Raw genomic sequence first — 14,951 nt, 5'->3', positions numbered from 1 at the left:
CCTAGGAAGCTTATAATCATATTCAGAAGCTGAATACTAAAAAAGACTTTTATAGTTGGAGTTTTGTTATGTTCATTATTTTTCTTCTTTCAGGTATTATAGCTTTCCTGCACTCTCTCTCTCTCTTCCAAAACAAAACAAAACAAAACAAAACAAAAAGTTAAAGAAATGCTTATCTAGATTCCGGATAAAGAACTCCCAGTCTTAAATGCTTACAATAAGGGCTTCCAATATGTTAATAAGTAACAGCACCGGAGAAGGCTTTTTATGTATTATGAATGCAGTGTACTGCTTTGTAATTTTTTTCCTTATCATAAAAGTTTTTGCTTTTTCAGTCTAAAAGTGAAAAATACATTATTACTATTTGAGAATACATTTTTTTTCTCTCAATTCAGTGTCAAGACACTACCCACTACTTCTATATATTTATAACATTCTAAGAGAAATAAATTACATTAAAACTATTAAGGTCTTAAAAAAGATGAACCCGCTATGAGAAGGGAACAATGTACTGTCATGAAAGGAATACCAAACAAATCTTTCACATACACATTTTCATTTCTGTTTTGAAGCATACCCACTTAGAAAATTAATCTCTTGAATAGTGAAAGTACCCACTATTGCATTACTAGGGACCCCATCCACATATTTTACCTCCATTTTCATTTTTTTTATAAAGACTTTTATTTATTAATTTGACAGAGAAAGATCACAAGTAGGCAGAGAGGCAGGCGGGAGTGGGGAAGCATGCTCCCCGCTAAGCAGAGAGCCCATTGTGGGGCTCGATCTCAGGACCCCGAGAGCATGACCTGAGCCAAAGGCAGAGGCTTTAACCCACTGAGACACCCAGGCGCCCTGCATTTTCAATTCTAATGGAAAACTTTAATCTGATTTTTAAATACCATAAGTTATTATATATTCATAAAGTAATTAACTTAGAAATATTACATAGGCACAGATAAACGTAATGATGTAATTTACAGGCACATATATATCTGAAGTTATTCTGGACCCAAGGAATTCTTTCTCATATAGCTGCGGAAAATGAACACCTCGGTCCCCAGGGTCTGGTGACACCAGAGCCTTACAAGTACTGAGAATTACAGAAGACCTTCTTTGGTCCTTTATGTCTATTTGAAATCAAGAGAAATTTTCCAGGATGCTATCATTTTAGAGACTGTTGAGATAAAGAAATGGAACATGGATTCTGAAATGTACTGTACTAATTATATCTAATCAACAGCACTAGACTCAATGTTCTCTAAAAACTCAATAAAAGAGAAAATCTAAATACAAGAGAAGGTATAATATCATATTAAACATAAAAGCACACAATGGAGCAAAACAAACATTCAAATTATTTTCAGGTGTTTCCAATTTTATTCGTAAAATGGCACAGCCTGAGTTGGTGATCAAAATGCCCCATAAAACAGAACAGATACATTACCTCTTCTCATTTCATCTAAGATCAAAGAAAAAGAATATATGGTTGAGTAAATGAAGTGAGGAAGCTATTTTGAGACTAGACAATAGAAGATGCAGAGTTATGGAGAGGAAAACTAAAGAACAAGAAAGCAGAAAATAATGTGAAAATAAAAGTAAAATTAAAAGTATATGAATTTTTTGCAGCTGAGATTAGAAACACTGAAGACTAAACTGTCCCAGAATCAGAGGTTTTCTGTACTGAAATCTATGGGAAAAGTAGGTCAGGCATATCTAAGACTTTCAAAGTAGTAAAGCAATAATAACATGGAATTATCAAATGGATTTTGATTGTAGTTACAACTGATAAAAGCATGGTGAGTGTATTTCTTAGTTTTGTTGCTTTACTGTCTTATTCTTCTTGATAGTTTTACCTATTAGTAGTTGATCATCTATTAAGGCTTAAGTTTTATAAAACACAAAGTACATGAAAGATGCATATACAACATAGTTCTCTAGGTTTTTCAAAAATCCAGTATTAATTTTCCAGCTTAAATACATTAGCTAAATATACTAACAAGTGATATTCCCGGTCATTCTAACTGCATTAATTTAAAAGGGAAGAGGACCATGAGGCAAGTTATATGAATAAACTTGGAAGGTACTTGACAAAATGGCCATACCTGTTACTCTGTAGTCAGGTAAAATGGGAGTCAGTTATGTCCCTTTAATCTATCAAAGAGTTCAGTTTGAGTATTTGCCCCTTTTTGTTATCTAGAATTTGTCATTATTTTTGGCAAAGCAAAGCTATCGGACTGTGATACTTTCAGTTTTCAATTGGTGGGTTTTTTTTGTTTTGTTTTGTTTTTTTGTTGTTGTTTTTTTTGTTTTTTTTTTTTTGGTGGGCGTAGATTTTAATTATTCTCATCTAAAACCTTTGGCAACATGTCAAGATATTGCATTAACATGAAATCACAGCTGATACAATGTTTCAATGAAATAATATGGTTCTAAAGAGTACATCTTTAAGATAACAATATAGCAATAATTATATATTAATGCATTTTAATTGAAATGCTTTATGAGAAATAGGAGTAACAAAAGTAAGCAGAAAAAATTACTGAAGGTTTTCTTACCTCTGAACTGTAGTTACCAACTCCTTTTCTTTCTTCTTCTGGCATATTAGCTGTGCCTCTTTTTCCTGACACTGCTTTTTGATCTCTTCAAGCTTTTTTTCCATATCTAGGAGAGTCTCTTGCAAATTCTTATTTTTTTCTTCTAGAACCTGAAGCTAAGGAGAAAATTCACAACATATAGAATATTAAAGGTGTTAGTGTTTTCAATTATTATTAACAGGCTTGTGGTTAAAAATCACACTATACTTTATCTAGGGTACTTTATTTCCTCCTTTGTGTGTAATGAGAGCTAAGAGAATGAGATTACAGAGAAGAATGGGGTCAAAAATTTCTAGAAGACCAGGGTGTGCCTGGGTGTTCCAGTCAGTTAAGCAACCAACTCTTGGTTTCAGGTCAGGTCATGATCTCAGATCCCTGCCTCAGGCTCTGCATTCAGTGTGGAATCTGCTTAATATTCTCTTTTCCCTCTGTCCCTCACCCACCATGCTCCCTCTCTCACTCTCTAAAATAAATAAATAAAATATTGAAAAAAAATTTTCTAGAAAGAGAGAAAAAGGTAAATAATCTCAATTTGGGGATATTTTTTAATTTTCATTTTTAATTATGGTAAAATATGCAAACAAAATTTACCATCTTATCCATGTTTAAATGTACAGTTCCATACTGTTTAAGTACATTCACATTATTGTTCAACTAATCACCAGTATTCTTTTCTTCTTGCAAAACAAACTGTATGCTCATTAGCAACTCCCCTTCCAGGTCTGCCCGGGGCCTTCAGCAACCACACTTCGACTCTCTGTCTCTATGAATCTGACTACCCTAGGAACTTCGTTCAGTATTTATCTTTTTGTGTTTGGCTTATTTCACTTAGCACAATGTATTTAGGCTTATCCATGTTTCAGAATTTTATTCTTTTTTATATCTGAATTATATGCCTATGTGACATTTTATCCATTCACCCATCAGTTGAAACTTAGGTTGCCTCCTTTTGGCTACTATGAGTAACATTATTATGAACATATGTCATGTACAAACATCTGTTTGAGACTTCACTTTCAATTCTTTTGGGTACATACCCAGAAGGCAAGTTGATGATAATTTTTTTAGGAAATATAGTTTTCCATAGTGGCTATACCACTTTACATTCCCACCAACAGTATAGGAGGATTCTAATTTCTCCACATTGTCATCAGTGGTTTCTGTTTTTTTTAATATTAATCAACCTAATGGGTATAAAGTGATATGAACACGTTTTTAAATCGGTATTCCTCTCTGCTGCTGCTCATACAAACTCCTGGATACTTCTTTAGTTCTTTTCTGACATTATCCTCTCTTATTCTTAAATGCATAAATTAATATAAACAGAGAATCTACTCTAGTTCTAGAGTCTGTACAATAATGACACTCCATGGATTAAACCAATGATTCTCAACTGACAGTGATCCCCCCACCCCAGGAGATACTTGGAAATGTTTATAGACATTTTTGGTTTTGGGGAGGAAAGAGGGTAGGAGCAGTGCTATTGGCATCTAGTAGGTAGAGGCCAGAAATGCTGTTAAGCAGCCTTTAATGCACAGGACAGAATCCCAGAACAAAAAATTATCCACCCTTAAATGTCAATTATGCTTAGGTTGAGAATTTCATGATGAGAAAAACTGAAAAAAGGACTAAACAACAGGTTTAATAGATTTGTAAATAAGATTTCAAGAATACTGGCTTGACCAGAGTTGTAGAAAGACTCAGGTGAGGTACTGTTAAGAAAGAAAAATGGCTGGAATAGGTCAGAGGAGTGGAGACCACAGACTAAAGTTTAAGAATTCATGGTTATTTACCCCAAACATACAGATGTAGTGAAAAGAAGGGCCATCTGTACCCCAATGTTTATAGTAGCAATGGCCACGGTTGCCAAACTGTGGAAAGAACCAAGATGCCCTTCAATGGACGAATGGATAAGGAAGATGTGGTTCATATACACTATGGAGTATTATGCCTCCATCAGAAAGGACGAATACCCAATTTTTGTAGCAACATGGACGGGACTGGAAGAGATTATGCTGAGTGACATAAGTCAAGCAGAGAGAGTCAATTATCATATGGTTTCACTTATTTGTGGAGCATAACAAATAACATGGAGGACATGGGGAGTTAGAGAGGAGGGAGTTGGGGGAAATTGGAAGGGGAGGTGAACCATGAGAGACTATGGACTCTGAAAAACAATCTGAGGGGTTTGAAGTGGCAGTGGGGGGAGGATGTTGGGGGAACCGGGTGGTGGGTATTAGAGAAGGCGTGGATTGCATGGAGCACTTGGTGTGGTGAAAAAATAATGAATACTGTTATGCTGAAAATAAATAAAAAATAAATAATAAAAAAAAAGAATTTATGGAAAGGGTAAGAAGAATGAAGAAAACAAATCAAATATCTGGAAAGATAGTAAAAAAGTCTTATTGAGCCTTGGAGAATCATAGAGAACATTGGGTAAAGTCAGAACTGTGGTGAACCCCTGTGTGTTTGGAATGGAGCTGTCAGACTGGTTTAGAAACTGCCTTTTAGAGTACAATGTTAAGTAAAAAGTTAACACACAGATTTCTTAGGAAGGTAATCATATGTTAATAAATAAGAAAGATAAACTCATGCTTAAAGTTTCTAATTAAAGTTTAATCCTCAAAATAGCAATTAAACACTTAGATTTAACATAATTAGCCAAATATAGAACAAAAATTTTAAATTATAAAAAAAATTATGAAATTTCCAAAGGGTCAATTTAAGAAAGTAGTAGGCTTTCATGTTATTTAAAAATGAGCATTTTAGTTCATGTTACCTGTAGACTCTGACTCTGTACATCATCTAGAGTTGGAAGATCAGCCAGATACTTTTCCAAGGTCTCAATTCTTCTCTGCTTCTCTTTGTTTTGTTCGGATTCCTTCTGGCATTTCTTTTTCAGGCTACTGATATATCTATCTCTGGTTTTAAGCTAAAGAAAAAGATATTGAATCTTCAGGGGCTTTGTGGCATTAAAAAAATAACTAAACCAACAGATCTAGGTTATAGTTAAGGCTACCACCAACTCAAGTAAGATTCACTTTAATTCATCAATTCTAAGATTCACATTTTTATAAATTTTCATATCACTGAAATCAAGAGTTCTGTGTTTGTCTGCTTTTACAACTGACGGAATCTTATAAAACTGCCGTGGGCTGGCTAGAAATGATGATAGAGTTTTTACTGCCAGCACATGTGCAAACTTGGTCAAAGCTATTCCCACCTCTGTCATTTCAACAGTATGTACATGTTGCAACTATATGCTGAGTTTAAATGATGTTTAAATTACCTTAAAAATGTTACATTATAATTTGGTGTTGAAAACAGTTACTGAGTATCCAGAAAAAGAAACAGAGCCACAGGATATAATTTTAAAATCAGTGAAGTAAATATTCATCTCTGGAGAGAGGATTCCAATTACTTATTTCTTACAAAGCTGTATCCAAATATTTTATGTGACTTAAGAAAGGAAGATACCTACAAGTTACTAAAGCTGTTTTGTTACTGATTTGCTAAGAAATTGCTTATCATGTACTCAAGAAACACAATCAAAGCCAGGAGAACTTACCAAAATTACCAGATACTTGGGAAGAAATAAGGGCACTAGTGAGACAAACGCATCCTTCGAGCTAAGACTACCGTTAAGGTATTATGTCATAATTGAACATGCAACATATTTTCTTACTCAATATTACATATAATAAAGGTATGCTGCACCAACGATGTCATTTTAGGATTGATGGAATATGTTAATTGAACACCTAACTGAATACACACACTGTATGATTCTAATAAATGCCAATTTCTCTAGGCTGCACCTCAGACCTATGTACTATTTTTTTTCCACCTTTCTACTTAAAAACTACTATCTTTAAATTTCATATCATATTCAAAGTTCTTTAATATTTCAGCTCAAATATAAATAATATGTGTACACAAATAGCTACCTAAAAAGTAAACTTTAGACTCTTACTCACCTTAACTTACCAGTTAAGTTCTAAAATCTTCTAAAATCTAGAAACTTACAGGGTTCTAAAATATTTTTACAGCCTTTTCCCACATACACCAGGGAAATAAGTGCAGTAATTGCCAATATAATGGTTTGCTCTCCCAAATTTTATTAACACTAACACTTTGCACAATCTAGTTTCTTTCACGCCTTATCTAATTTCTTTAAAGTCCAATATAACAACTTTTATTAAAACAACTTCAATTAGAAAAATAAACCACATCTCCTTTTATCTATTCATTCCATCAATAACATTAGGATCCAGTTATTACCTTGGGTAAGGAGCAACTCTGGTAAAACTGACAAATCCCATTATTTACTGGGGATTTCTCAGGATTAAAGGCCAGTGTGCTGGTGTGACAATTTGTGATCTAATGGAACTCACAGACTCCTGACCATTATAATGACCTGAAAGACCACATAATACAATTCCCTTTTTCTTTTTTCACTGAAGTATAATTAACATACAGTGTTATCTTAGTTTCAGGTGTACAGTATAGTAATTCAACACTGTGTACATTACTCAGTGCTCATCAAAATAAGTGTACTCTCGATCCCCTTTATCTATTTTACCACTGCCCCTCTCCCCCCCAGCCTCTGTGGTAACCACTAGTTTGGTCTATGTATCTCAGAGTCTGTTTTTTTTTTGGTTTCTTTCTTTTTTTTTTTTTTTTTTCATTTGTTTTGTTTCTTAAATTCCACATATAAGTGAAATCATATGGGATTTGTTTTTCTCTGACTTGTTTCACTTAGCATTATAATCTCCATGTTCATCTTTGTTATTGTAAACAGCAAGATCTCATTCTTTTTTACATTTGAGTAATATTCGGTGGCACTTATATATACCACATCTTCTTTATCCATTCATTTATCAATAAACACTTGAACTGCTTCTGTATCTTGGCTATTGTAAATAATGCTACAATAAACACAGGAGTGCATATGCCTTTTTGAATTAGTGTTTTCATTTTCTTTGGGTAAATACCCAGTAGTGGAATTACTGGATCGTCTGATAATTCTATTTTTAGTATTTTAGGGAGCCTTCATACTGTTTTCCACAGTGGCTGCACCAATTTGCCTTCTTACCAATAGTGCACAAGTGTTCCTCACCATTACTTGTTCTCACATTTTTGATTTTAACTATTCTTACAGGTGTAGGGTAATATCTCACTGTGGTTTTGATTTTAATTTCCCTGATGATTAGTGATATTCAGCATTTTTTCATATGTCTGTTATAAATGCTACATCTAATAAGGAGTTAATATCCAAATACACAAAGAACTTATACAACTCAACATCAAAAAACAAATAATATGATTACAAACTAAACAGAGGATGTGAAAAGACTTTTTTCCGAAAAAGATATGTGATTCCTTTTTTGAATATGAGGTCCAGAGATCATTAGTAACTTAACCACAAGTCACTGAGACAGAGGTAAGTAAGATTTAGATATAAATCATCTGACTGAAAGGTCAACATTCTTTCAATTCTTCCCCACTGTACATAACCTGATTTCTATACTCTAGCAGCCACCTGTGCCTGGACTCCCCATTGATAAAGCCTGCTCCTGCCTTAGCAAATGACCCTATAAGTTACAGAAATAACTAACCAGCCTATTTTTACTAAAGGCTCCCTAATTCATTTTTATTTCTTTAAGTGTCTTAAATGTGATACAATGATGTCCTCAAAAAGCATCCAATAGAATAGGTTGATCATGATGTCTTCTATTACTCAAAGATGTCCTTGTTTTCTTCTTTATCTGTGGCTGGTCAACTGTCTTTTCTGCTGTCAGGTCAGGCTTGCTGCCTTTGATCACTAATCTCTGCCAACAGCCTCCTACTGGATACTATTTATGCTACTTGTTGACTATAAGTTGATTACACATGATCACTGGTCTTTTTTTTTTTTTAAGCCCTTTGCAGATGAAAAGCTGTGTGTGTGTGTGTGTGTGTGTCTGTGAACTTTCAAGTTTTATATGTTGATTACTAAAATCAACTTCAGTAATTACCTCTAGGCAAATAAGGAATCACTAATAAATCTTCCCTATTCTATTTATAAAAGGTTAGGTTTTTATCCTTTCGAAGAGATACCATTTAGTACTGAAATTATTCCTAGAAGGTAATAGGATGGCTCTGTTTTCAGAAAAGGTTTACAAATGAATATATTTTTCTTCATCTTAAATACAATAATTAGAACAAAACAGACTACTGAGGAAATGTTTTCCTCCAGGCTTTGTTTTGTTTTTAGTAAATTATTATTAGAAGCAAAAAGCATTGGCTGAAGATTTAAACTGTCTTAAAAAAAGGAAACTGTCTTGAATTTTACTCCTAGCTTTTCAACAGTTTCTACTTACATGCAACTGAACAAATTACTCAACTCTTCTTCAAGCTTCAATTAGCTCATTTTTAAAAGTGGGGGTACAGTATTTATGCCTTACAGTTTTTGTGAAGATTAGTTAGTATTAAATGAGAAAATGTATTGAATATACCTTAACATGCTGTCTGGTATATACAAGAAAAAATTTATCAAAGAGTAACTTCCATTGTTGCTGTTATCACATTAAATGTTTTCCTGTTGTAGTATCAGTCTTGATCAGGATAACAGAAAGGCAATGTAGAATGAAACAATGCAATCCAATCTCTTGTGGGTCTAACATGCTGGTCAGCTGATGCATTACCCATGAGTTTTTTACTAGCATCTATACTCCCTTCAAGAATTCAAATCATCTCCGTGGTCTCTGACACAAACTCAACCAATTAAACCAACTACACCAACCCTCCTTCTTAATTTTTCTGTTCTACACATTTCCATTCTCAACTGCCTCACTCCACAGAGAGACTATTCCCCTTTTCCAAAACTAATTCCTCCATCTTGGCATCTGTAATCAACCCTTCCCTATTTATCTCAGGAATTTGCTCTATCATGCACTCCTCTGACATCTTTAATTATTTCTACTTATTCTTTCATAGTCCTTTGCTGGGCTTACCTCACTCTTTTCTTCCCTCTTGGCAAAAATCACTTGAAAGCATCCATCAATCCAACCATCCAACCATCCATCCATCCATCCATCCATCCATCCATCCATTCATTCATTCCCTATGCCAGGCACCACGAACAGTGCTACATATGCTACAGTGACAAACCAATACACCCCTGCCATACTGGAGCTTACAGAGAAAAACTAAAACATAACGATTATACAAAAATCGTGGTAAGCACTGAAAAAACAAACAAGAAATGCTCTGAACATAGGAAAGGAGGAGTAGGAGGAGAAAGATATTTAAGATGAGACTTGACAAAATAAATAGGTGACTGAGTAGTGGGAGAAGACAAGTATTTACCAGGCAAACAGAAAACTCTGTGTCAAGACTCTTGGGACCAGAAACAAACCATGACCTGTCTGAGCAGCTACAAGCACCACACCGTGACTCAGTACACTAAGGGGAGACTGACAGAGCCTAGGGTTATATAATTAGACAGGGTCTTTTTGGCTATGGGAAGAATTTGATTCTCATTTTTAAAGATAACACCCAGATGGCATGCTGGGTAATGTAAGTGAAATGACTGCATCTTTCTTTTAAAAAGTTCAGTCCTATTTGTTATGCTCCACAATTAAGTGAAACCATATGATAATTGACTCTCTCTGCTTGACTTATTTCACTCAGCATAATCTCTTCCAGTCCCGTCCATGTTGCTACAAAAATTGGGTATTCATCCTTTCTGATGGAGGCGTAATACTCCATAGTGTATATGGACCACATTTTCCTTATCCATTTGTCCGTTGAAGGGCATCTTGGTTCTTTCCACAGTTTGGCGACCGTGGCCATTGCTGCTATAAACACTGGGGTACAGATGGCCCTTCTTTTCACAACATCTCCATGTCTGGGGTAAATACCCAGGAGTGCAATTGCAGGGTCATAGGGAAGTTCTATTTTTAGTTTCTTGAGGAATCTCCACAGTTCTCCAAAGAGGCTGCACCAACTTGCATTCCCACCAACAGTGTAAGAGGGTTCCCCTTTCTCCACATCCCCTCCAACACATGTTGTTTCCTGTCTTGCTAATTTTGGCCAGTCTAACTGGTGTAAGGTGATATCTCAATGTGGTTTTAATTTGAATCTCCCTGATGGCTAGTGATGATGAACATTTTTTCATGTGTCTGATAGCCATTCATATGTTTTCATTGGAGAAGTGTCTGTTCATATCTTCTGCCCATTTTTTGATATGATTGCCTCTTTTGTGTGTGTTGAGTTTGAGGAGTTCATTATAGATCCTGGATATCAACCTTTTGTCTATACTGTCATTTGCAAATATCTTCTCCCATTCCGTGGGTTGCCTCTTTGTTTTTTTGACTGTTTCCTTTGCTGTGCAGAAGCTTTTGATTTTGATGAAGTCCCCAAAGTTTATTTTCGCTTTTGTTTCCTTTGCCTTTGGAGACATATCTTGAAAGAAGTTGCTGTGGCTGACATCGAAGAGATTACTTCCTATGTTCTCCTCTAGGATTCTGATGGATTGCTGTCTCACATTGAGGTCTTTTATCCATTTTGAGTTTATCTTTGTGTACGGTGTAAGAGAATGGTCGAGTTTCATTCTTCTACACATAGCTGTCCAGTTTTCCCAGCACCATTTATTGAAGAGACGGTCTTTTTTCCACTGTATATTTTTTCCTGTTTTGTCGAAGATTAATTGACCATAGAGTTGAGGGTCCATATCTGGGCTCTCTACTCTGTTCCACTGGTCTATGGGTCTGTTTTTATGCCAGTACCATGCTGTCTTGGTGATCACAGCTTTGTAATAAAGCTTGAAATCAGGTAATGTGATGTCCCCAGTTTTATTTTTCTTTTTCAACATTTCCTTAGCGATTCGGGGTCTCTTCTGATTCCATACAAATTTCTGGATTATCTGCTCCAGCTCTTTGAAGAATACCGGTGGAGTTTTGATCAAAATGGCATTAAAAGTATAGATTGCTCTCGGCAATATAGACATTTTAACAATGTTTATTCTTCTGATCCAAGAGCATGGAATGGTCTTCCATCTTTTTGTGTCTTCTTCAATTTCTTTCATAAGTGTTCTGTAGTTCCTCGAATACAGATCCTTTACCTCTTTGGTTAGGTTTATTCCCAGGTATCTTACGGTTCTTGGTGCTATAGTAAATGGAATCGATTCTCTAATTTCCCTTCCTGTATTTTCATTGTTAGTGTATAAGAAAGCCACTTATTTCTGTACACTGACTTGTATCCTGCCACGTTGCTGAATTGCTGTATGAGTTCTAGTAGTCTGGGGGTGGAGTAAATAGCATGGAGGACATGGGGAGTTAGAGAGGAGAAGGGAGTTGGGGGAAATTGGAAGGGGAGGTGAACCATGAGAGACTATGGACTCTGAAAAACAATCTGAGGGGTTTGAAGTGGCAGGGGGGTGGGAGGTTGGGGTACCAGGTGGTGGGTATTATAGAGGGCACAGATTGCATGGAGCACTTGGTGTGGTGAAAAAATAATGAATACTGTTATGCTGAAAAGAAAAAAAAAAAAGAAAGAAAAAGTTCAGTCCTCCACACTACGAAGAATGGCCAGGAGGCTGTGGAATAACTGGAACACTCATACACTGATATTGGAAGTGTTACAAGATACAAACACTAGGGAGAACTCAGGTTTCTTTCTTTTTCTTTCTTCCTTTCTTTCTTGCATCCCACAGATATATTTATTCATTCTACAAAGGAAACAGCACTTCCACAAGTGTACTGTGATGTGCCACGTCCCCATCTAACAGAGCCGACTGAAATTTACAGCCAGGGTGACGTTCCATCTGCTGTGTACTCCTGGTAGAGCTGGTTGTTGACCATAAGCAGGTGCAGGAGTTGAAGATTTCAAAGTTTTACTACTTTTATCAACACTCCTGATTTTATTAACGATGAAGCCCATCAACCTCACTCCTACCCAGATCTTTTGGTGCACTTGGGTATAGTTGGGCTTCATGGGGATCTAAGTGTTTTTAGGGGAGGTGAACATCTCAGCACAGGACAACTGGCTCAGGATGCCCCAACCCACATAGCCAACTCAGAAAGGTCACTAAGTGTGCAGAATTCACATAGTTTCTTGTAAGTTAAATATCTATTTACATTTACTTATTTACATATGAAATGTAGGACTCAGAAATTCCACATTTAGGAATTTATTCAGCAGAAATGAAAAACTGTCTGGTTTAAGAATGTTCACAGCAACCTTATTCAATTTCCCCAAAATGCAAACAATCCAAATATCCATTAATAGCAGAGTAGATACATTGTGATCTATATAATGGGAATGCAACTCAGTAGTAGATAGGAATACCTTCAACAATGTGAATAAATCTCAAAGATATTAAGTGAAAGAAGACCAACAAAAAATATATATATACAGTATGACTTCATTTATAGGAAGTCCAAGAAGACTCAAAACTAATCTATGGTGATAACAGTGCTTCAGAAAGAGGAAGGAGACTGGACTAGAAAGTACAAGGAAACTTCTTGGGTGACTGAAGTGTTTGTTTTTTTAAGTAAACTCTATGCCCAATATGGGGCTCAAACTCATGACACTGAGATTAAGAGTAACCTGTTCTATTGAATGAGCCAGCCAGGCATCCCAGATGATTGAGATGCTTTGTGTCTTATTTTAGATAGCAGTTATATTGCTATATACTATTAGTAAAACAAAACTGAACACCTAAGATCTATACATTTGACTATATATAAATTAGGCTTTGATTATTCAAAATGTAATTAAAAAATACATGAAAATGCAACAATAACCCAAAAAAAAAGGTGATGGAGATAGAGGGAAAGCAGACAGGCAGGGCAAGATTGATTTCAGAGACGACAAAAGCTTTGCCAAGATATGATAACTTAGACCAGTCTGGATTCTATTACATATTTAGGAGACAGGCTTAATCAGTGTTAGTAAAATTTTCAGCATGAATAACTGAATTTAGAGTAATGAACAATGAAGAAATCTTGTTTTAAGAGGAGGGCACTCGAAGGCAAATTAAGAATTATGCTTTGGATGAACAGTTTGAAATATTTTTAAGACATCCAAGAAGAGGGGTGCCTGGATGGCTCAGTAGGTTGGGTGCTGCCTTCGGCTCGGGTCGTGATCTCAGGGTCCTGAGATCGAGCCCTGTGTCGGGCTCTCTACTCAGAAGGGAGACTGCTTCCCCCTCTCTCTCTGCCTGCCTCTCTGCCTATTTGTGATCTTTGTCTGTCAAATAAATAAATAAAGTCCTAAAAAAAAAAAGATATCCAAGTAGAAACTGTCAAATATGTGGTGAGTATATAAATTGATTTTATTAAGCACTGGACACCAAAAGTAATAAAAGATGAGAAGACTTTGGATAAAACATAAAAATATATTTTAAAAATTGTATCCACTGAATTGTTACAATTTTTTTTTCTTAAAAGAAGGCTCCACATCAATGTACAGATTCAGCTTATGACCCTGAGATCAAGAGTTGCATACTCTACTGACTGAGCCAGCTAAGCACCCTTGAAACAGCATTAATTTTCACACAATCTTTTAATTAACAAATATCAGGTCAGAAAATATTTTAATCCCTCCTACATCTATATAACCAATATTTCCTTAGCTCCCTCCAGATTATGGTATTGTACGAAGCCCCACAAATATAGAAAAGAAACAAGAAACAGGTACTTAAGTTACTTTTAAGTTAGCCAAGATAAAATACACCATATAGCTGAGAAAGAGAAATCATCTAAAATATTTGTCAGTTTTTGGAAGATCAAAATTTTAATTCACACAAACACATATATGTGTATATATATATATATATATGTGTGTGTACACACACACACACACAAATATCAACTGAGTTCTCTATTAATAGTTCCAAACGTGCCTACAGAAATCACGGTAATTTTTTCAAGATCACTTGAATGAAAGGTTCGGTTAATAGAATAATAAGCTGGGTATATCAAGAGAGAAATCTAAAACCAGTTCTGCAACTAAGTTAGCAGCTTAAGGATCTATACTTCTTTAGTAAATTAGGCCTAGTAGATAATCTACTTGATCTTTAATGATACTATAATGGAATGAGATGAAGTATATAAATACTTTAATAAAGGCAGAAAGGTCAAATAAATATACAGATATATTACGTACATATAGATATTTGGCTTTTCACCACTTGTTCAGAATCCGGGGCTGCAGCTTAAATAACATGAAGTCATGTGCTTATAAAAAAAAAAGTACCATCTTTATTTATACCAATCCTTTATACCCAACATGACAAAGAAACTCAACCCAAAAAGAAAAGAAAAATAGATATTTGTGTCACATCTCAGTTTAGGCAACTAACTGAAG

At 35.3% G+C, this 14,951-nt stretch overlaps 1 protein-coding gene across 4 annotated transcripts in view; it reads right to left on the bottom strand.

The window, feature by feature from the left end:
• CEP85L (centrosomal protein 85 like) overlaps positions 1 to 14,951 on the bottom strand; it is a 180,268-nt gene that overhangs the window by 27,739 nt on the left and 137,578 nt on the right. For all 4 annotated transcript variants that reach the window (XM_045071266.1, XM_004740086.3, XM_004740087.3 and 1 more), the window contains 2 exons: positions 5,377 to 5,529; positions 2,559 to 2,713 (listed from right to left, as the gene is read on the bottom strand). In XM_045071266.1, coding sequence (XP_044927201.1) covers positions 2,559 to 2,713; positions 5,377 to 5,529 — 308 coding nt within the window. The remainder of the gene's footprint in view (positions 1 to 2,558; positions 2,714 to 5,376; positions 5,530 to 14,951) is intronic.

Source organism: Mustela putorius, unplaced genomic scaffold, assembly GCF_011764305.1.
Source record: "Mustela putorius furo isolate JIRA1106 unplaced genomic scaffold, ASM1176430v1.1 tig00003983_pilon_pilon_pilon, whole genome shotgun sequence".
Classification (NCBI taxonomy): Eukaryota; Metazoa; Chordata; class Mammalia; order Carnivora; family Mustelidae; genus Mustela; species Mustela putorius.
The sequence above is the reverse complement of the archived record's forward strand: the minus strand, read 5'-3'. Positions and strand labels throughout refer to the sequence as shown.